General features: G+C 43.8%; 1 protein-coding gene across 1 annotated transcript in view; it reads left to right on the top strand.

Annotated features, from left to right (window-relative positions):
• Nucleotides 1-570: 570 nt before the first annotated feature.
• The window catches only part of efnb3b (ephrin-B3b), an 84,338-nt gene continuing 60,338 nt past the window's right edge, over nt 571-24,570 (top strand). The window contains exon 1 of the mRNA XM_079371777.1: nt 571-2,152. Coding sequence (XP_079227903.1) covers nt 2,004-2,152 — 149 coding nt within the window. The 5' untranslated portion in view covers nt 571-2,003. The remainder of the gene's footprint in view (nt 2,153-24,570) is intronic.

The following is a 24,570-nucleotide window of genomic DNA, read 5'->3' as shown; positions in this document are numbered from 1 at the left end:
CAGTGTAAACATTGATGTGCAGGCCTACGTGTGGCCCCTCAACGTTGGGGCCTGTCAGCCTGCTCATCATGTACCTCATCAAGGTGGATGACGCACTTTAAAGTGTCGGTGCTGGATGCTTCCTATTGGCTCCTCTCACAGAGAGTTAGAGGTCTACATTGTTCCACACACACAGACAGGGGGATCCTATAGGCTGCATACTTATGAGGTGAAACCAGTCTTATAATAAGTGTGACGTCACTTGTTTTTCGTTAAAGTATTTCTTTTATATAAGCAACGGTTTCCAAATATAGGCAAGTTGCTCTTAGTTTGACTGTTGGATTGAAATGTATTATTAAAAACTGTATAGTAATATTTTTAAAATGTGTACCTTGAGGCGATTTAATCCCTAATAAACCTGAAAAAAAGTCCAATGAGGACTTAAATGTTAAATGCAGCTCTTAAATGTCGGGTCGACTTTTTCCCAATGCAATCCTGTGCCAGTGCCACATGTGATGCCCACTTAATACATGGAGGGCGCTCGTGCTCTTCCATCGCGGCGCTGAGCAGAGGAGGGCGCACGTTGGCGAGCGTCTAAAGAGGTAGGGGGGGCTCTTCCTAGGCGTTTGAATGGAGGCAGAATAGAGCGCCAGGGAGTCCAGAGGTCCGAGTTGGGGGGCCCCTGAAACCAAGAGAGGAGGAGGAGAGAGGAGGTGCTGAAAGGGACTCGATACCGCCCCCCGAAAAAAGCCAGGAAGAATTGCGCTCCATCAGTGCGCCCATGCCTGCCAGTCGGAGGATGGGGATTTTTTTTTCATTCATCTACGTCCCCTTTTTCCCTCCGCCTTCTTTCAAACAAGCCAGTCGGTCTGTCAATGTGCTGCGAGCATTAGGGCAAGTCAAACCAGTGGGATTTTGAGGCAGAGAGACGGATGAGATAACGAATGAAGAAAGCGCTTTCCCCTGGCCGAGAAGCGACGCGTCCAGTTCTCCAAATGATGCGCAGCATCAGATAGGCGTCAATTTCCAACAGGGACTGATGCGTGCTGTTCGCGTCTTATTTTTTTAATCACTTCACAAGTTTCACGTTGGCCTTTATGCGACATGACCACAACGAGGATGCTTTTCTAGCTCTTTGGTTTGTTTCTCTCAGTTCTCTTGGGGTTGTAGCTCAATTTGAATCTTGGACTTATCCACGATTTGGATCCTGATTTGTTTGTATTTTTATTTTTATTTTTATTTTCAAGGAATCGGTTCTTAAAAGGATTTTCGGATTTACGAGCCGTGTTCAACCTGAGTATTTCACAAAGATGAGAATAAGGATTGTAATGCGCACTGACTGAGTAAGCCCACCGAGCATCAACATGTCTTTATGAGGATGGAGCTGTGGACACCAGTGACATCTTTTCCATTTTAAACGCTGTAGCTTGCACAGTTTTCGACTATTCTCCTCTAACAGACTTATACGATTTCTTTTCAGCCCTGCCTTACATGTTGGAAGGTAGATCTTGTTGCGAGAAAACAAGGTAATGGGAGAGAAATCACACAGAGTCGGCAAAGAGAACAAGGGAACATTGTTCGGAAAAAGACAATTAGGGCGCACCGAAAGGAAGCACAAATAGCTCCTGGGTGGCGATAAATATCCGTAAATTCGATTCCTTGGAGTTATATTTGAGTTCAGGAGCGCTGATTCAGAAAAAGGAGGACTAATGACAAATTAATGGGACAGTCATGGGATTGGCACTGAAATAGTACGATCGTGGACGCGGAGAAAAACGATCGTTTCTGGAGATCCAGGCGCACGGATTGAACAAGTTTTTCGCACACATCTTCGGGTCCGGTTTCGGTTTAATTTGGACATTTGAGCATCCATGAGGTTGTATACAACAGGCTTCCACTTCACACTTTGACTGCCTCTACCTATAGCCTGCTCGGCTGCAGTCGCACACATCTATTGTTTTGAGAGTCTCCCTGCATCAGCATTGAAATCGCAGAACGAAAAGTGCCCCTTTTTTTCTTTTTAAATGGGGCTGCATATGCTGGGTGTCAGGGTTGAAATGGCGTGTCAAAGAAGTGGGAATGGATTGTGGATCCTGCTGGTATTCTTACTGGATTTACTGGGGACGACGGCCAGCAATATGGAGCCTATCTACTGGAATTCGCTGAACGAAAGGTAATAGATATTCTCACTTGCAGACCTACACATCTTAACTGGTTGCTTCTTTTGGTTTGGTTTGAACATGAGGTTTGAAGCCCATGCGAGGAAACAAAGTGATCGAATAATTACTCTAGTAGCAAGTTTGATACATGCTGTTCTTGGAAAGAGTGATTTAGAAAACATTATTTGGAAGCAAAGTGCCTAAAAGTAACGCAACAACACAATAAAAACACCAATTTAAAGGACAGCACTTCACTAGAGATTACAAGCTTACTATTGCCCTGTATTTATTGTTTTTAAAGAAGATATGGAGTTTGAAAGTTCCTTGACTTTCTTCCCAACATGACATCATTTCATCATTATTGATTGGAATCCAGCAGGGCTTTGATATAAACAGTGAAATCTGATAAATGTATACACTTGAAGCAGAAACTTGCTCCTCTGTTTCACAGCTGGTCTGAATGTGTCCCCCCTCACATTGATTATTGAGGATAATCCAGATGTACTTCTGGTTGCTAAAGTCCATGTAAACCAGGAAACACAGAAGCTGTGCACAGGATAATAAAGACATGTGTGAGATGCTCTAATTGCAGTTGCTGGATGACCTTGATTAAAGTCTAGGCCCCGGCCTGCAGGCCTCATGAACACCCCGTCTGCCCACTCCGCCATGCCCGCTTCATTTGCATTTTTTTTCTTGCCTCTGGAGAAGGTGTCAGGCATTAGCTGAGGAAATGTCATTTTAAACACCCCTCGGCCGGCCGGCTTAACGACCGACACCACTTTTCTCACACCTCTGCCAATTTCCCAGTGTTTGAATGGTTCTCCTTCAGGGTAGAAGGTTGGGGGGGGGGCTATGGAGAATAATAGGGCGGCTTGTATAGAGGTGACACCAGGCCTCATTTCGGCAAAGCCTGACTCCATTTCTCTTTAAAAACTGGGACAATGACATTTTTCAGATTAATATTTGGGCCACCAAGCTATCAGCTTGAAGGAAATACTAGTCCCAAGAGGCCCACATTTCTTGTAACTGTGCAAACATGACTCATTTTCAATATTAAAAAAAACAAAACACAAAAGCATATTTAGACAGTCTTAGCTAGCCGATACAAAACTTGCCACCACCAGCTCACACCCATGCCAGGGGCTTTTTCAAACACTAACAGGTTTTTAATGCCTCCATGTGCTGTAGGCTATACGGCCTGCCCAGTTTCTCCCCTCTCCACAGATGTGACTGTGCGTGGGCCCCCGCTGTGGAGCCAGGCATGAAGCCTTTAATGAGGGCTTTTTTTTTTTTTTTTTTTGTCAGCAGTGGGTGGATTCACCCAACAGGGAGCAGAATCGGACACGGGAGGGTAATTTTCACTGAGAAGCTAACAGCCCTGGCTTTTGAGGCCTTACAGGTGATTGTCTCCTAATGGAGTTTAGCGCTGGGTGGGTGTCAGGGCTTAGTGAATGGGCCTGGCTTGCAATTAGAGGGGTGGTGGCTTTGACGCCAGCCTCCATATTCATTTGCACTGATTTGCTCGCTCATATATTCAAACTACAAAGCCTTATTGTATACTATGAAGCTTATTCATGAAGCTTCCCATTCACAGTTAATCAGCTTAGTCATTCCTCCAGTTTATTTTCTTGGCCCTTTTACACACTTCCATGTACTTGTTTCTCCTTGCTCTCTACATGACAAGAGCACTACTCCAGTTTCAGCTGCCTCGGGGCAAAATAGGTTTTGGCCCTGGGCTGAAATATGTTAAGGGCCCATGCTTGTCCAAGTAGTGTATATCTTCCAAGGGCGGAATCCTGGGCCCACACACATCTGGTTTGTACTTCTGAAATGAGGCGAAAAGTAAGCAGAAGCAGTAGTGTGTATCAATCAGGTGCAGGAGCACATGTATGGTTCACATCTTCTCTGTGTAGCAAATGGACTGTCACGTTGTTAACCCCTGGACCTCTGCAGGATGTGCTGCTTTGAAGTTCAGACCGTCCACCTGCACCATCTCCCCCACCTCTCTCCCCCCGTCTTTCTTTCCACCTCTGTGAGCAATTTCCAGCCTCTCTCTCCTCCTCGCCCTCGTTCTCCTCCACCTTTCACCCTCTTTCTCACATTTTCTTCTTCTCATGCTGCCTAACCCCCACCTCCCCACCCCGACTCCACCATCCCCTTCCATCTCTCTCCTCCCCCCCCTCTCCTGTCACTTTCCGCCTGTCTCTATCTCTACCTCGCTCCGTCACCCCTCCCCCCCTCCAGTTCAGTGACCAGACGTAGCAAATTGGAAACATGTGTCACATCCAGCCACTAATTACAGCGCTACAGCAGCCACTGACACACTCAAAGATGTGTTAGGAGTGACAGGGTGAGGAGGAAGAGTGGGCACCCATGCCTCTCAACTCCATCTGATTAATTCCTGTAATAAACAATAGATGAAATGATCAGAGTGATGTAATTTACAGTTTAATACAGCTATCAGAATACGCGGCATCCCTCCTTTTATTGACTGCTCAGTTGAAAGGACTACAGCCCGGCAGTAAGAAAAGAAACAGAGGTGTTCTGGGAAAACAGAGACAGGTTGCCAGGAGGTGAATGAGAAACAGGAGGAGCCACAGAGGGAGCCGAGTGGTGGTGGTGGTGGTGGGGGAGGGGGGGGGGCAGTCCTAACCCTAAGTAAATCAATACCAGTTAAGTCTGAAGTGCCAATACAGGTTCTGCTTGAGGAAGAGCGAACTGAACCAGAACGATCACCTTGGAGAGAGCTTCCCCCTCAGACATACATTATCCTTATCTCAGCATCTCCTATTATCGGCCTTACACGGCCGCCCTAATGAAAGATCGAATCTTACATTACTGCTCCGGAGTTTAGCGGGTGGGGGTCTGTTTAAAGGTGGAGAGGGTGAAGGGGTGGCAGGTGACCCATACACACAGGGGAGCAGAGATGGGTCACATCGGTGGACGAATGCACACCAAGAAAATGATTTAAACAGAGAGAATTTTTTTTTGGCTGCGCTCGCTCCTCCTATCACAGCATATGGACTTTTGTAGCTTTTGGCCGTTCTGCAAGTTTGATCACAGCGTCTTTTCTTGAAGCCAAAACCCTCTCATTCACCCGTCCCTCCACTCGCACTTTCTCTTCCCCTCTTTTTTTTCCTCCTTCCATGCTTTGGTAAATGGCTGTAGATTATTGTAAACGCCCGCTGAGGGTGGGCGTCGCCTTGCTCGCCGCTCGCGGTGACTTGTAATACAACTATTCCCCCTAAGATCCACATTAAAATTTAATCCCCCCTTTTCCCGTTTCTCAATAATTCATTAATCGCCGGCTAATTGGCGCTGGATAAAAGACCAGCTAACTAGGCTAAGTGTTTCAACTATTAAAAAAAAAACTGAGAAGGGACCAAAAAAAAAAAAAAAATCAGTGGAAATCTTCTTGGCCATTCTGGGACTGAGTGCAGAGAGTGGAATACGTGTTAGTGGGTCAAACAGGGTGTCCTATCAGATAAGATGCATTCCTACACCCAGTTATTGATTGTTTGTCCACACCCAGTTTCACCACCGTAAAAAACCACCCGTAGCTTTCCTGTGCATGCATAATTCATTCATGCACCGAGGCTTTTCTGGGCTGTGTGGATAAGTAAGCAGGAGCCTTGTAAGCTTACACGCATCCTAAGGCTAAATGATTAGAGAATATCCACTGGGTAGTTTATTTTATTTTTGGAGAAAGGGAGTGTAAGAACAAGAGGAGGAATGTTGTGGAGAGATGAAGAGGAGGGAAGAATAGGAACCATATTGCTCGAGCTGCTGTTAAAGCAAGAAGGCAGCATGAAGCAGCACCCTCCTCCTCCTCCTCCTCCCCTTCCTCTCTCTCTCTCTCACTCTCTTTTCTCTTTCCCCTCGGTGAAAAAGAGGAGTGTGTGTAAGTTTTACGAGCTGAGAGCAACAGGAGCTGTGAAAAGAGGTTTCAGCTGATGTGGCAGAATGGAAAGGCCAGGGGAAGGAGAGGGAGAAGGCAGCCAATCCAGCCAGTCTGGAGTCATTTTCTTCCTTTCTAATTTTAATGTTGTTTATCCGTGTTTTCTTGTTGTTTGTTCATTCGTTCCATTGTTCATTGAGTCAGTTGGTCGTTTGGTTGTTTGTTCCAATAGTTGGTTGTTTATTCAGTCTTTCGTTGGTCAGTTGGGCGTTCGCTCATTCACTCTGCCTGTTCATTGGTTCTTCTGTTGGTTGGTTCTTCTTTTCTTTTGTTTCCTTGTTTGTTGTTGTTCTTTCGTTCGTGCTTTCCTGCTCGTTTGCTCCTTGGTTCTGTCGTTTACTAGCATCACTCGTCGTTCATTTTTCTGTGATTGTTTGAACATTTCATGATGGCTCATTCACTCTTTGGTCAGGTGTTCTTTCACTTGTTTGTTCGTTCTTGTCTTTTCATTGGTTGGTTGGTTGGTTCTTTTTTTCCCGTTTCTTTTCTTTGTTTCTCAGATGGACACAGGTCTGCAGCTGGACTGTGAAAACACAGATACGCGAACAGACAGATCTATCGCAGCCGCATGCTCTCACCAGATGCTTGCACCCACACACACACACACACACAAAATGACCCTCAGGGGGCATGACCTTATCGCTCATTTATGTCTGACACATGTGTAAAGAGTGTGTGGTCCTAATGTATCTCTTTTGTCGCATGTGCAAGTGAGCGTTTAACGTACACTGTTAAAATGAGACGGTAAACACAGGCGGGAGGATGTGCGCGCACACATACACACACACACACACACACGGCAGAGGTGAGGGAATTGGCAGGCGTCACGGACCGTTGTTCCACTCGGAATTCATTCATTATTTTATCACTCGATTATAAGTTTATTTGGCAGGGGCAGTGTGCATTCATCAACATCATAACAGCTATAAAGCGGTGTTGTAAATATGCAGGGGTTAGCGAAAGAACTAATTTACTTCCACAGTCCCCAGGGCTTAAGAAGTGACTTTGGGATTTTGATAATTGTTAAAAGTGCTGATGATTAGGATGAAGGAGATTAAAAGCGTGTGGTTGGCTGAGCTAGTTCAGAATGTTGGAACACATGCAGGAACAAGTCTTCCCTGGAAACACGCACACGCACACATTCACGGTGGAAGCAGTGGTAACAGTAATCCAAGCTGCAGGTCTGAAGGGGTCACATGTGTCCCAGCATCACTGGGCAGATTGCCCTGGGTGGCTGAACCCAGAGCCCCTTAGCAAAGCCAGCCAACACACATACACACATACACACACACACACACACACACACACACACACATTGGCCTCTCATTAGCTTGCTCCACAGCACACCCTGCCTAAGCAGGATCATCCAATCCTCCTGGCAGCATTTGGACTGGGCCAGGTCAATCCTCCTCCCCTGGGTGACAAAGAGAAGCAAACTGGTGGGATGAGAAGCCATTATGAAGGTGTGTGTGGACTTGATAGGCCAGGAGTTTGTGTGTAACGTAGACGCATTGTCTGTCAAACCGTCCTTTTACTCACATTGCAGTCTCTTAGGCCTTTCATCCCCCTCTGTCATCCCTCCTTCCTCCTCCCCCTCGTGCGTTTTGTTTAGGCTCAGTATCACGAGACTCCCAGCTCTGCATGCAGCCCCGCACATCTCTACAACGCTGGGATGTATTTTAGCAGCAGCAACTGTGGCTTCGGCATCACTCCAGATAGACGGGGAAAGCAGCGGGAGGGAGATGATGCTGTTGTCGTTTCGTGTGTGTGTGTGTGTGTGTGTGTGTGTGTGTGTGTGTGTGTGCGCGTAGATTCTGGTTTGTGACAGAGGATGTGCTGGCATCTGAGTTTGTGCCATGAATACTAAAATGCGTGTGAAGATCTCCAAGTCGTTGTTAAGTTTCCAAAGTGCTCTGCCGCTGCAAAAAGTCTCCCCATAGAAGAGAAAATGATTTAGTTTAATCTTCTATGGGGACATTTTTTTTTCTAAAAATAAGGTTAAAATATCATTGAAAACTGCAGCAAATAAACAAACAATATAAAAAGCGACTAAAATGAAGTTCCAATGACTGGAAATCCATCACTGTTATTCATATTTAACAATATAAAGAAGATCAAAACCTGGTCTCACATGATTACAGAGTTAGATAAAATATTTGGATGTCCTCTTAGGGCTTCCGTATGATTGGATTGAAAAACAATTTGAAAAATTGTTCTGCCAGTTTTTGTCACATTTCTACCCGGAATTTATATTTCGGGTAGAATTGAGATTTGCAGATTATTAAAAAAGATTCTGACCTACATGGAGAATTCAGTTGTAGTGCAGGTCTTTCACACCTACTCACGACTCAAAGTGGAGTCCTGTTTTGCATAGTCACAAATGGCTGTGTAGAAGTTGTAAAATGCAAAGCAAATAACAACGGTTTGATCCTCGACCAGAGTCTACTTCCAGTTTCAGCCTTTGTGTCTCGTCACTTTTATCAACACTGAAGCTCCATCACTCGCTTTCTCCGCCCTGACAACGCCACGCTTCTGTTGGACATTGGCCCAAAATGATTTTCTTCGTGAATGTTAAAGAGACTAAAGAGTGTGTTAGTGCCGGCAACAAGAGAGACAGATGAGCGAGTTTGCCCGTGGACAGCTGTGCCTTGTCATAGCTGACGTTTTAGCAAACATCTTCGACTGATTCGAGCGAGGGGCAGGAGGAGATGAAGTGGGTGTTGTTGGGGTGAGACGAGGGAAAGAAAGAGGAGAGGAGAGAGCTGGGGGAGTCAGAGGAGGGAAGGGAAAAAAAAGCGTGAAAGACAGAGAAGGAAAGCGGGGAAAAAGTGAGATGGATGTTTGGGGAGTGCTGCGGGGTTTGACAGTGGTACTAGTTGATGTGACACAGCCCAGACAAGCAGAGTGACTGATGATCTGGAGGTCACCACCATGACTAGCAGCTTCCTGCTCACATACAACCGAAGCCGACCTCTCATTCCTCATTACTGACACGTCCCATAATATTTATCCCTGTGAAGTCCAGCATGAAACCTGGTAAGCTCTAAAGGAATTCATTGACTTTTTGAGCTGAATGAGCCCTTTGATCAACTTCGCGCCGTGCGATTAAGAGACTGGCAGCTGTTTCCCTATCCCTGCGTTTTCAAGAGATCATATAATAAGATGCTACAATTGCATGCTGTGCTTAAACTTCACTCACTGTAAGCGGGATTCAAAGAGGCAGAAAGGATGCCAAATGCCTCGTGGCAGAACAGTCTGTTGATAGTCTTAATTTGCCAAAAGCTGAATCAATTCCTTTAAAAGAAAGCTCTTTTGTTCCACTGCATAATCAATATTTGAAGTTCATTGCACTGCAGGATGTGTTATTTAAATCTAGCAGTGAACCTATACCTGTTTTTCTATTGGCCTTGGCTGCTTCTACTTCATTTTCTAGTTCCTGGTCTGCATAAAAGAGACGGTTTTCATCAGATGTAATGTAAGAAAGATAAAAATACAGTAATTGTTAGACACCCAGGTTTAGAGACAGTCTAGCCAAGTTTTGAATTCAGGTGTCAACTGCTATTCTGGTCTTTTGAGGCTGCAGTCAAATGGCGTCTCTACCTCGCCTTTGATAGAATTCATACGGTGCGATTGTTGCAGAGTCTTGGAGTCCATGCTCTTTGATTCCTCAAAATATACTGGAAACCTGACATTCACCTCTATGCTTTTCTTTTATTGTTCTCCATTGTAACCGGGCTAGAACACAGTCTGTCTTTGGTTCCGAATTCACAAAAGTATACTGTCAAACATCAAAATGGGTGTTGAAATGCAAAAAAACCCCCAAAACAGTTAGTATGGTCCTTTTGTAAGCGACAACGTTGTTACAGGTGGCTCTTTCTTGAAACATCTCTTTTGCATTTTTATTTTTGGCATAAGAAGCTGTTATCCAGAGATTTGAAACACACACAGAGCCGCAAAAGTAAGCATACATGAATCACTATGCCTGCAAGGACTGTGGCAACAAAGCAGAGCAACTACTCACTCTTCAACTACAAAACAATACATGGCTTTTATTTGTGTGTGGGGAGATTAGAGGGGGTGTGAATCCGCTGGCTGTTGGAGTAGAATGTTTGGTCTGCTGTGGGATATATAGAGACCTATTACTCCCAAGCATCTTAGCTTAAAGATAATCTTTACCCATTTACTTACAATGGGTCAGAGATGATCCTCATTCTAAGAGGCTTTGGGAGGAAACTATGTCCAGATTTGCCCCACTGCAATACCTCCAAGTACACTGTTAAACTTGGCTTTCCTAATAGACAAACATTTATTATCCAATATGAGCACGGGCCGTTCTCTGCAGCTCCAGATCAGTTGTAATGTTCTCCATCACTTCCTCCCCATTGCCATGATTATTTGTACAGGCTTCTTGCTTTTTTTCTCCTTGAATACATGTGTGTATCTATGTGTATGTGCACATATGCATACTTCTAATTAGGAGGTAAAAGGCCGTACAGTGAGTATAGTCCATCTGGCTTTGGCATTAGCCCATCACTCTTACAGCCTATAGGGAAAACTGACCTTGGCTAGCTGTGCAGGGAAAAATCATGCGCCATTTCCTGGGTTCTGCACGGACTATAATTTAAGTAGGATTGATGTTAATAACTCACCATTAAGATGGAAATGTAAGATTAAGATTAATTGCTCACTTTTGGATGCAGAGGGTCTGTGCTCCATGTGGGGTTGCATAGCTTTTTTTTTTCAGTTTGTGGAGATCACATACAGAGATTGAGGCAAGCACAAGTGTTTCCATTTAAACGGCTAATGTGATCTAAAAACTTCTCACTTGTGGTTAAGCACAGCACACTTTTGTCTCAAGGTTAAGAACTGAAACTGTGAAACCGAGAGCATCCGTCTTTTCAGTTTCAACATCACCCACAGAATATTTCTGCCTGAAAGGAATAGTTCGACGTTTTGGGAAACATGCTTGTTTGCTTTCTCGTTGAGTGTTAGATGAGAAGATCAATACCACTTTTACATCTTTGAGTTGAGTATGGGAGCTAGAACGGAGACAATTTTCCTGTCTTAGCATATAGACTGGAAGAAGAGGAAAACAGTGTGCTCAGCACTCCTCAAAGTTTAGAAATCCATTCAGCCGCACCCTTTAATCTCAGTAAATTACTTCTAGTATCCTGTTTATTTTATGCAGGCTCAAACTGCATTGTAAAAATACCATTTGTTTGAGGCTTTATGATATGCTGAGAAAAACAAATCCCCATCTGGCTTGACTCACATAGGCCACATTAAGCTAGACTTGCTAAACAAACAATTGCAGGATCAAAATAACATTAAAGCTTTATCATGTTAGTTTAAGAAAATCAACAAAACATCAAGTTGTAAGGTTGAGATTGCAGCTTGTGCAGCCAAATACTGACCAACATGGATGTCTATTTCAAGTTAGCTAACGTTAGCCTCCAGAAGCTTCTTCCAGTCGACCTGTTACATGACACAGCCCACCAAACAATCGACAAACAAGCTAGCACGTTCTTCGATATGTTAAACTCCTTCACCTGTCACAACAGAGAATGTGCTTGATTCCCGCTTAAGCACTTTCCACCTTGGTAGTTTGGCGCTGATTAAATATGAGCAAATTGACCCACAACTTTGTGTTTGCCTGACTTTCTGTAATTCAAAGATTTTGGACTTAAAAAAATCCAGCTTCTGAACGAATTAATTTCCTTCAAAATGGAATTGCAGTGCCACTCAGTGCATCGCTGACCAAATAAAACAAATCAGTTCTTCCTACTTTAAAAAAAACCCCAACATTGTATCGATAAAACATGTCAACCTGAAGTAGAAGTAGAAAAGTAAACTAGCCGACTGCCTGCAAATGTTCACTCTCTCTCTCAGAATATAGAGCGCAGTGCCGGTCTTTGTTGTCTCGGACAAGGAACTCTAACTAGATCCATCTTGTATAGAAAGAGCAGTGAAGTGGATCGTTGTTGCCCCGTCGACATGCCATCATCTGATACCCGACTCTTGCTATAATAGACGACTCAGAGCTGCTTTTTAACTGTTTTACTCCTCCTTTGCTCTTTTTCTCTCCTTTTTTTTGACCTCATGTCTTGCAGCAAGCATTAACACAACCCAACTTTCTCATACTGTGCCGTAAACATCCAGGCATGCATGAACACAGTGGAGAGCTTGTATATACACACACACACATATACTCATGCATGCACAGATGAAAAATGTTATTGCTCTCAGTGTTGGAAAAAGTCCAAGTGGAGGGGTTGAATTTCTTCAGAGGTACCCCCCCCCCTTTCTCTCTCGCTCACCGTCAGTAGCATATTTCTCTCTCCTTCCTTCTACTGCTCTCTCACTCTACCTCCTTCACTCTGCTCCCTGTGAACAAAGACCCCCTTCCCTCCCCACTACCACCACCTTCCCAGTGCCTCCACTGAAAGCCCCACACACACTCAGCTCTCCCACACGCACTCTTACCCCTCTCGTCGTCTGTAAAACCAGTCCACTTCTCCGCACTAATCCCCCCCCCTTCATTCCTTTTGTCTTTTCTTTCACTTTCTCTCCCGACGCCTGGCTTACCACCAGTGTAAATTTCCTTCTCTACATATCCAAGCCGTTATCATGTTACAACGAGTTGGCAGACAGTAAAATTTATTCCCTCCTTTTCTTTAAATTGCTCTCATCTTTTCCCATTTTTTTTTACCCCCCTTTTCTCCGCAGTCTGCTCCCTTTTGTGTCTCTTCTTCTTTGTGGGTGGTTTTTGATGTGTAGTCTCTGTTTCTCCTCATTCACTCATCACAGTCAAGCAATAAATAGGTCCTCTGTAGTGAGGACAGGATGAATAATCATGATTGCCTATCACTGGGGTGTCAGAGTAATTTGGGAGTCACTGTGAACCAGAGCTCGGCCTGCATAAACACACACGCAGACACGTAAATGCATGAGCAGATGTACCACTCAATCCCAATCTTCTCTGGAAATCAGGAAGCCTTTCCCTCATTAGCTGTCCTGTCTTCTAACCTCCCTCCCAAAAATCTCTCCGTCCTTCCATCTTATTTTGTGTCAGTCTTGCTCTTCTTTGCGGTGCAGCTGTATCGCAGGGCCGCAGGAGGGGGGGAAAAACAGATGGAGCACCCTGCTTTCTTTCATCCTTCCTTTCTTTCATCCTTCCTTTCTCCCATCTCTCCCTCCTTCCCCACAAAGAAAAATCAAGCCAGAAGAATGCTGGTGTGCAGGGGGGGGGGGGGGGGGGGCTGAGAAAGGGGAGATGAGACAAAAGCCTTCCTTTTCCAAAGTCTCTCTCTTGTGTTCTTTTGGTTCTCAGTTGATGGATGTGTGGCATGACTGCGGGTCACTGTGCTCAACATGTGCAGTCCTACCTTGTGAGTGGAACTGTGTGTGCATGTAATACCTATATCCGTCGGGTATCACTGATAACTGCGCTTTGGTTTTTTGTGAAGCGTGCATGTTGCGAGCTAAGTCACACAGCTGCGCCGGTGTTTGGATTTGGTTCCCCACTCTGTGTGTTCCAGTTAAGCCACCGGTCCCAGTTAGGCCTAACCCATCTGGAGCCTATGTCTTGGGTGGCCATAATATATGTGTGTGTGTACACAGCTGAGTATTGCAACATGTCCAGTCTGTGAGGTGTGTATTCTGGCGCTTGGTTAATATTATCTGATTTTCTAAAAGCCTTAATATAGCTGCAAGAGTGCCCAAACAACACCGCCACCGTGCACAAGTGCTGCAATTCATCTGTATGTTTTTTTATGGTATCTCAATTTAATCCAAACCTTTGCTTTCTCCTTATGTTCCCTCTTAAATGTAATCACTCTTGTGACGGCCGAGCTAACTCTATTATGACGGTACTTAGCTAGAACAAAAGAATTCACTCAAGGTCTTGTTTAAGTGCTTCTGTATCCTCATGATGCCCTTGCGAGCGAGTTTTATGTGTGTGTGTGTGGGTGTGTGTGTGTGTGTGTGTGTCTGCCTTTGTGCAAGGATGTTAGTGTGGATGTCGGGCATGCGTCATGCGTGGGTGCATGCACTTGTGTGCATGCCCTGCGTGGGTTGGCGTACCACCCCAACCACCCCCCCCCCCCCCCCCCTCCATCATCGTATTAACTATTATTTGCAAAACAACACAATCAGGAGAGACAAAGCAGGGTTTCTGTGCGAGCATGAAAAGAGTGTGAAAACAACAGAAACTGGCCTCTACCACTTGACCCTATCGAATAGGGTGATGAGGTGGTGTGTGCATGTGTGTGTGTGTGAGTGGTGGGGTAGGGGGGGCGGGGGTTGTAAGCCAGGGGATGGATAATCCCTCCAGTCATGGCAGCCCCGTGTGCTCGGGCTCTAACGTGGCGCGCTGGGCTGTCAATCACTCAACAAAGCTGTCTGTAAGGGGATTATGAACCCATGGACCCTCCCTCCTCTCCCTCATGCCTCTCTTTTTTCCCTTCTTTATTGCCTTTTCCCCTCTTCTCCTCCACCCCGTTACTTTTTGCTCTTTCACCGAGGCCGCATCTTTTGCTTCCTGCTCCTGTTTTCCACCTTCCCTCAGTCCCTCCGTCCGCCCTCCACCCCCCTCCAACAAAGTGCATCTCTCCCCCAGCACACCTTTTTTTTTTTTTTTTTTTTGCTTTGCTGTCTGAAGCTTAGTTTATCTACTGCCTTCCATCCATCCATCCTCCCTCTGCCCCCTCCCTAAGCCCTGTTTCTCTCACTCTAAAGCCTTTCTCCTTCTTTCTCTATCTTTCTGTCCCACTTGCACGTCATGTCTCACCTAGACAAGGGACAGGTGTCTCTGTGTTCATCATTTTTTTTCCCTTTTGAGAGGGAACAGTCAGTTCCCACAGCCTGACTGGAAAATATGGCGTTACTCCTCTAAGTTTTTATTTAAATGATCACAATCATGGTTATTCATTGAAGTAGACGACAGATCACGAGGACAGTTAAATCACAAGTTTACAAGAAAAAATGTAAGAAAATATGGATTTTTTGTTATGAAGATTCAATAAAATTTAAAGCAAAAAAAAAAAAAAGCTAAAGAGTAGCCTCAGGTTTGACTCTTTCTCCGGGAGCTCAAATATTCCTCCACCATGTTTAAAAAGTGGCAAAGAAAAGCTCCTTTAAAACAGGCAGAATCCTCAAGCACAACTAGAGTTGAACAGCCGTCTGCCTGGAAAGCTAAATCAAACACCTCCTTTTTTTTTGTATGTAAGCCTTGACTCCCATTTTTATCCTTTCCCTTTTTTTTTTGCCCCTGAACCCTCAAATACACACCAAGCTGTCGTCTGCTTAAATGTCACCACTCTTATAAATGTGAGTTATGGCTCAGGGTCCTATCTTATCTCTCTGTCCTTAACCGTGCTGATTTAAACTCAACCGCCGCTCCCCTTGGCTTCCTGAGCGGGTGAAAGAGGCCCCCTCCTCCTGCAGCCACCCTCCATTAATTCCTTGTTTTCCCTCATTGGCTATCTCTCCATCTACCTGTCTGTTGAACGTCTGTTTAGCTTTAACGTCTCTCGGTGCTAAAACAAGCTTTCGCTCTTCACCTTCTGTAACCGGTTTGCCCACCTGTTGGGCTTTTTTATCTCTCGCTTCTTTCCTTTTTTGTTTTTCACTTCCCTCTCTGTTTTACCTCACGCCTGCTCTGTCCGTCTGGTCACTGATAATCTGACCAGTTTGCCCAGTATGGTTAATCGTCCCCAGACCCTTGAATAATCACACTGCTTTAATCCGACATCCAGCAGTCAGGCCCGCCTGGAAGAAATAAAAGTTTCTCTATATTGGATAAAAGTGAAAAAAGAGATCGAGGGGTCAAGGTCATTTAATGATTCACTTGAATATTTAATTAAAGTTTTTTTTTCACTTCGATTCACATTAAGGTCAGTTTTTGTTTTGTATCAAAGGTGTACTTTTTGCCCTTTTAATTATTTTTTTGCCATTTAAAAGGTATTTCCATTTACAAAAACCTCCCTAAAGGGTTCAGTTTCCTTTATTGACTGATTCAATAACTCCAACTTATTTCTTCATGGACAAAAAGCCTCACAATTTTATTATTTGCTTGACTTTGTTTCTTCCGTACTTTCAAATCTCATTTCAGTGTCTCCAAAAGAGACTTTCACGGCTCAATTTAGATTTCTTGTTAACAGTAATGACCCTGAAGGAGACTATGATGCAACGAGACTGTTAAAAAGAAACACTTGATGGGAGAAACGGAGAGATGCGGCGATCTAACAGCCATTCATTTCACCGTTAAGAGAGCAGAGATTGGACACGAGGAGACGAAGAAGGGGGGAAAAAAAGGCGCGCGAGAGACGAGAGTCTTGTAATGTGGGTGACAGGGCTGTTATCTAGCATGAGGCTGATGGTTTTAACAGCTGTATTATCTTGTGTATCTTCTATTGGATTAAGCTTCGTTCTCTAACGCTCGGCGCACTCTGATTGACGCTCTGATTAAAGACATCCAGTGGCAGACGCAGACGCAGACACAGAGAGAGAGCGAGAGGAGAGAGGAGGAAGGGGGAGAAAAGAGGGTGAGGAGCAGTGCTTGAATTAGACAGATAAGTTGATATAATAGTGTGAAAAAATAATGGCAACAAATACGATTTTTCATCTCAAAAGTTTCCTGTGTGCTGAGTATGGCATGATTTATTTACTTGTCTCATCTACTAATGATGTCACATTAAGAAAATATTGGCCACATCATTTTTCATTGTTTATCTCACTCCAGTTTTATCACAGAAAAACTGTTTTTCAAAGCAGGCAGGACTAATCAACCCTGCCATAAAACTACTTAAAGTAAGAATAAACATTCTTCTTTGTTGTAGACAGCTTCCTTAAAAAATGCTGCTGAATGAAAAAGCAACTGCCAAGCTATTGCAAAATATCAGAATATTGTACTGTATTGTACTGTACTGATTTTCCTCTGCTCTCCTCTATTGAGCCAAGCTGGCACAGTATGAGTTTTTTTTTCTCCCCTGAACAGCACAACAAAGGGGAAGAAAATCTCCTTGATGACATAATGTTAGCTGGTTAGCACAAAGTACCGTGTTGCCTGTTGTCTGCAGCTCAACCTCTCGCTGTTTCCGCCTGTCCTGTTCATCCCTGCAATATTCAAAGTGATCTGCTGGCCAAATGGTGCTTAACATGCACCATATGTTGTTGTGTAGTCCGTATTTGTCTTCTCTTTTAAGAATAGCACCACAAACTGGAGCTTGTGCAAGGTAACTTAAGAAGAACCAATACACTTTTTTTGCATTATGCCAAGACTGAGTTCACACTGCATGCAAAAGAGACCAACATTTATTTATTTATTTTTTCATTTTAATTTTTTTTCAATGGTTGTTCAAATCAGATTTGTGTCACTAACATATATGGCCCTAAGTATAATACAAGATCTTTTGCAATATGACCTCAGTCTGAGCAGCCAGGTTGAAATACATGAGACTTTTGGAGAAGTTGTATTCTTGAGGTCTCATTGTATTTATCATCGTTTATTTATGTCATTACCACAGGAAAACCAGCAATGGAATTTACCGGTTATAACCGTTTATGACTCCTTACTGTCATCTGCTAATAGATTTTGCTGCACATCAATTTCAGCATGAAACTGGAAATTGATCCAAAAATCACTCTCACCCTCAGTAACTCATATGGGTGCTGAATCCTCAACCAAAAAATGAACGAAAGCGTTTGAGGTCAGCACACTAACATTTCTTTTTCACTTTTTTTTTTGCTGCACACGTTTCCTGGAAAAGCTCTTCTTATGTCGCTTCAGGCAAACAACAAAAAAAATAGGGCCTTTCCCCAAAATGTCTGCGGCAATAAAACGAGAAAGAAAAAGAGTGGATATCTAAGACATTTTGATGTTCTGCCCTGAAATACTTACGAACATGAAACTGTAAACCATGCTTACTTCAGAGGCCTCCATGTTTACTTCCGTAAACAGCGTACTGTCTGTGTGACTTCTTTGTTGTTCTTCTTTTGTGCGTGGACTGTGACTAATTCAGACGGGAATCTGATACAGGCCACATCGAAGAAGTAATGTGAACAGCCAAACAAAGAAATCTGATCAGAGCAATAAATCTGAATTGAGCATTAAGGCTCCCAGACTTTGAGTTCTGTAAGAATCAGTTCAAAAGAAAAGTATTGAAACCTCAAAAGCATTTTTCAGTGCGGCTTTTCCACGCGTATACTATGTTGAAGTGGAAATGCATGCGGCCATGGCTTGGCATACTTTGACGCACTTAATGTGGCTTAGTATAGGCCTGTGGAAAAACAGTAGAAAGGGCTCGTCTCCTACTCAAACAAGCCGACAGAAGTGAAAGGCAAAGAGGTGAGAGGAGGTGTGAGGTACGACATGTGGTCCAGTCGGCATGCACCGCTCAAAGTCCTTGGGCTTTGCAAACTTTGCACAGCAGGTAATTAGTGCACATGCATTTCTAGTAGTAATGTGTTTTAGAAATGAGCCATTTATTCCCGGATCATTAGTCATTATTTCACATCATTCTTGCCAATGCACGCAGCATGTGCATGCAATTCTTGCAGCTTGCGATTGATACAGGTTGCTTTTTTACTCAAGCCAACTAACTGATGAAGACAGCAGAGGAGAAAATAACAGGCGGGAGTAATAAAGGGAGGGAAGAGGGCTAAGAATAGATAAAAAAAAAAAAGAACAAAAGTATAGGATGAGAACGTGTCATGCCTCTACGACAAACCACGACTCTGATCTTTTCAGACTCGTCTCACACCTCACCTTGTCTCCCCCTCACACTTCTTTTCTTACCCTCTCTCTCTCTCTCGCCCCCATACACTCCCCACGTCTCTCTCTAACTATCCAAGCACCCTCCTTACCTTCTGCTCCCTCTTTGTCACACTTGTATCTATATCGCGCTGTTTCTCACTCCCTTTCCCTTTCATACCCTGCAGTCTCTCGCCAGCAAAAAAAAAAAAACTTCTCATGCTCAGTTTGGTGTGCAGCCTGTCAACTTTGAACACACACGCATTGCACGCACAGACACTAGCATACGCTCCTATAACTCTAGCATACAGCCGAGGGAATAATAGAATCAAGGAAAACTCTGAGATAAAGCGTAGAAGGGGGTTGGCGAATAAAAGGATAAAGCAGACTGAGAGGGATAGAGAGTTTCATATTATTAATTTAGGTGGAGAAAGAAAATGAGTGGGAATTTCTTTCAAACCCCCCCCTGCACTGCTGCTTCCATAGAGCTCTATAGTGTCACACAATGGAGAGATTGGAGCAGGAAGGGGGGAGAAACAGAGAGGTAGAGATAATCCATCCTGCTGTATAAACCATGGAGTTAACCGTTTCATAGCAGCGGCTTGGCCCCGCTGTTCTTCCTCCGTCATCAAGCCTCTAGATCAAATTTCCTTTCATGCTATCTTTCGTTTACTTTTGACTCCATCTTTTTTTCTTCCTCTCCTTCTTCATCTTCGTCCTCCGTCCCTCCCGTAGCTCCTCCATCTACCTCTCTGTGGGCTCTCGCCCTAATCCTCCAGCATTTCTTCCAGACCTATAGACTAGAATAAACCTGCCCACACCCTACCAAGCATGTGGAGATGTGTGTGTGTTTCTGCACACACACACACACACACACACACACACACACACACACACACACACACACACACACACACACACACACACACACACACACATGCGGCTCTTTGTGTCCTATATGCGTGCATCACATGCCAGTGTATGATTCTGCTGTGTGGTTGAGTGTATGTTTGCTGGCAGCCCACTTGCCCGTCGAATTTGGCAGAATATCTCCTCATCTGGCAGAGGAAGAAGGCATGGTGTCCCATAGCGAAGGATTACACCGATTTACCCACACACACATACACACATTTATTGGCACATTTTTGCACATTAGGAAATGCAAAACCTCGCGTTTTTAGCCACACACAAGCTCTTATTGAGGGGGGCTTACCCATTCATATCAGTTTCACAAAATTTATTAGGAAATATCATGAGCCGGGAAAGTTTCATCCTTCAAAATGAAAATGAAAACCAACAAACGGTCACTCCTTGAGGTTTCATATGTTCAAGAAAAAGTAAATATTTTCTCCACGTGCATAGAAAAGTCAACATGTTTCCATGTTGCTTTTATATCGAGCTGTCTCGGCAGGATGTAGCTGCTGCAGCCGAGCAGCTTTCTAGCCCAATGAGAAGTGAAATGCCAATGAAATGCATTTCTGTAATGGGCCTGCTGACAGTGCAGCAGCTACAAGCGCCGGGAGGAAATAGTCTCCAGAAGCCTGTTACTGTAAAGTGTTCCTTTGTCTCTGTGGAGAGAGAAGAAGGGAGCTGGTGAGAGGAATGGAGGGGGGGGGGGGAGAGCTGGACCGGGCCCTTTGTATGAAACTGATTGATAGGTGTATCTGACCTTTAGCACCTCTTGAGAAATCCAACAAGTCATTCTCTCGCCTTGTATTTAGTCCCGTCTGTATCTGCCTCACACACACACACACTTTTTCAGACAGGTCCAGGATGGAAACCTAATTCTGTCTTTTCTTTTCTCTCCTTTTCAAAAAACTCCCAATTACAGCCACTCCATCCCCCCCCCCCCAGCTCCCTCCTTTCTTAACGAGCAATCTTGTTAATGTCAAAGCTCACCCTTTCTCTTTCACCCATTCTCTAACATTCAAGGCTTTTTGGTCCAAGGAGAAAGAGAGCGAGAGAGATATGAAGACGTAGAGATAGAGAAATTAGAGCTTAGCTGAGGGAACAAGTGCTGGATGAGGGAGGTGGAGGAGAGAGACAGGGTGCGGGTCAGAGAGAAGCCAGAGCCTCGGTAATAATGGCCAGACAAGTGTGTGAGATTACAGCTCTGGTTTCAGGGGGGACATAATTATGTGCTGCACAGGCTGTCAGGAAGAATGAGATGTGGGGGGCTGTATTTAGTGATGCACCAGTGAGGGATTGTTGAGGCGAGGGCGATGACTAAATCTGCATCACAGCTTTGGCAGTTCCAGACATTTGTGTGTGTGTGTGAGTGTGTGTTTTGCAGAAATGAGTAACGTTAAGCCATTGAAAGCTGTAAATTATTCAGCAGCTTCATGCACGGAAACATTATAATTCCATGTCTGAGTGTGAATTACCCCCCGTTTTACCCCCAGGCTCATATCTCAATGTAGCCCAAAGGCCTCATGGGAGATTAAAGGGAGTAAATACTATGGGAGCTGGACCAGCATATAAACCACATGGAGTGGCCAGATATCCCAGCAGGATGTGGCACCTCAACTGTGCACTGAGTGGACTCACTTTGAATCCATCTCTGTGCTTGTTATCTCTGTCTGTTTCCCCATATGCTCAAACCAAAAAAAGAAATGAACAAATTAAAATCAGGCCCTCCTGCTGGTGGGTGTCCGCTGATTTCAGTCAGTAAGGCTGGAGATTTTTTTTTTTGATTCTACCAGTTCAATTTGTGCCTTTTTCACACAACTGTGATGTTGTTTACTGCCAGCCGCGGCTCTTCTCTTAAATCGGCAACTTTTGGTGGTTTCACATATTCACAGAACTCGTGACATTTTTCTGGAGAGTTTTGGAATCAGCTGCATTATGTGAATGCAATCAGCCGAATTGTTTATCTGCCAGCCCCTCAGTAAAGTTGTGAGTGAAGTTGGGGTGAGCCCATGTATAAACACAGCTGGTAATTTTATGCAGAACTGCATGAGTGAAAACAGCTTATTTCAACTTTTTGTAAGGTATTTGTGATGAAAATATATATTTTTTTGTTTACCACAAGTGGAAACTTTTATCCCAATATTAATGAGAAAAATCATGTTTGGACCTGTTTATTTTTGTGCAAAACAGCCTATATAACTATTTTTTTGTTCGCTTTTGCAGTAGTGTTTAGACTTCCTGTTAGCTGACATGAGACTTGTTTGGGCAGTGTGAAAGTTGAGACAGCGTGGGAGTGAGGTGCAGTCACCATGTTAGGCAGCCAGGAACATGTATGGAGCACAATAGCGCTTAAAGCAAGCTGGGACATTCACAAAAGACAGCTTACTTAAAACCCTGCCTCTCTTTGATAACGCTTATAAAGTAACAGAGCATGTGCAGGTCACAAAAACTGCACTCAACACAAAATAAAACACACATGGTTTTACTTTACCATTGCAAGGACATTGCACAATTTGAAAAAAAAAAAGCTGGTGGTTATGCATTCAATATAATAACAGCAAAGAATATAATATGCATCTGCAAAAAGGATAACAAGGTTTCTGGAGGTTTTTAAGTTTTTATTTCCCCAGACTTTACTACTATGTCTTTCACAGCTAGCAATTGTGTTACTTCCAGGTAGTGACAAAAACAGGTTTATAGCCTTTCATTAGGGGCCCTCTAAACACATTCTTGGAAATTGACTGGAGCAAACCTCTAACTTACGTCGACAAGACAAGGAGAAGAAAACATGGGATCAGCAGACATGTAAATTACAACACAAGGCATTAAACATCACAGGCTGCTAATATGTAGCAGCTCCTCCAACTGCGCTGTCACATTAAAGCGTTTTCTCACGAGTGCGTTCCTTCCTCGCAGCTGACAGGAACTGAAGTTTCGGAGAAGCCGGTGTTGGAGCTGGTTTCATAGGGAGTGTGTGTGGGTCGGGGAGTGTTGGGTGTGAGTGGGAGGTGAACTAGCATGCAGCATTAGTTCTGCTTGAGCTGATGTGTTAATTAGCCAGCCGGGTGCATAGATAATTAATGAGAATCATGATTAATGACTGTACAGTATGCATGGATAAGGCAGAACGCAACTCACTGATAAGGCGTAAGTGGGAGGTGGAGCACTGGCTATTCACCCTCCGCTGAGTGTGCGAGTGTATGTGTGTCTGTACAGCATGTTGCCTGTTAAGTGTTTGCACATGTGAGTTTGTGTATCTGACCAGTGTGTGTGTGTGTGAGTGTGTGTGAGTGTGTGTGAGTGTGTGTGTGAGTGTGTGAGTGTGTCTTTCGCGTGGGTGTTGATGCCAGTATGAGTTAGCAGGCATGGCAGTTGCTAGGCTTAATAACAGACTGCAGCAGGTCAGGGGGGCATTTAACACTTCTAAACACACTGGCAGAGCTGCCCACTGAAGCCAGATCAGATGGAAGACCTCACACACAGATCAACAGTGGACTAAAGCACATACAAACTAATCTGTTGTTCTTCTACATTCTTTCCCTCGTTGAATGTTTTAACTTTAAGAGTAGAAAAAGAGCCATATTTGTCTGTAATCAAGCCCACAAAGTGAAAAAATCTGTCCGTGAATCAAGATTGTTTCAAATAGTTTCCTATAAAAATCAACTGGTTCCACTTATTGTTCAAACTCTTCTCTTTTTTTTTTGGCACACCAGTCTTTCTTGTGTCAAGATACACAAACTTCCTTCTGGAAAATCCATTAAAAAGCGATTTCTATTAAAAAAGTAGGTCAAAATTTTGTAGATTATTTTTTTGAATGCGAATATTTATGCTTGAAGTTGAAGTGGACTTTGTTTTGTTACATTTCGATGCAATTTAACATTATTCCAATACAGGATACACAGTGTGTTCAACCTATACATTTTATTGACATACTTTTGATATCAACATATAAATCAAACAAAAAAAAAACACTCAACAGGGTTGAAGATGGCCTAGTGGTTAGGTAGCGCACCATGTAAAGACGCTAAAGTCCTCCAAGCGGACAGTCCAGGTTCATGTCCAACCTGCGGCTCCTTTGGTGCATGTCATTCCTTCTCTCCCTAGTTTCCCACGCATGCACTTTTACAGAAATGCATCTTAAAAAGAAAACAGATGTGCACACCTGCACTCACACTTACACTTACGCAAAGGTACAAACTCTTATAAAGAACCGAGAGAAGAATGTCTGAATTGTTTGTCCAGAAAACAAACCCCTTGTATATTTTTTACAAATATTCCACATGTGCATGTTAAATAGAGGCTTAAAGAGATATGGAAAAAATACAAGAGAAAAACATGGGGAAAAATAACAATCAATATATAAATACTGATGCATCTCAAATCTAGGTTGCACAAAGAGACCCCAGGATTCTTCCCATTCAAGTTGCAATTCCTAATTTATTTGTTTGCACCTTCTCATGAGTAGTTCATGCAACTCGTTTCTGAAGCATGTAAGCATAGTTATCCTGCAGTGTTTAAGAATAGGTTTTTCCTTGTTGCTTATACCATGCCCTTTAATAGTTAGGATGCTTGCAGTGGGAATTGAGGAGTCCTCTGAGGCTCCGACAAGAGCCAAGTCTTTTTGACCACTACTCATAACTCGAGAATATTCCCAAGATAAATGCATCACTTGCTCACAAATTGGAGACACTAAGGGGCAACATTGGAAAAAGATGAAATTCTGAATTAACCTATTACTCTTTATTGAACAAGACTGAGAAGTGCAGTCCTCCAGAAAGATTTATGCTCACACTTGAAATGTGAACATACTTAAA

The sequence above is a fragment of the Symphodus melops genome, assembly GCF_947650265.1.
Source record: "Symphodus melops genome assembly, chromosome: 20".
NCBI lineage: Eukaryota > Metazoa > Chordata > Actinopteri > Labriformes > Labridae > Symphodus > Symphodus melops.
Note: the sequence above shows the minus strand (reverse complement) of the source record. Positions and strands in the feature narration are given on the sequence as shown.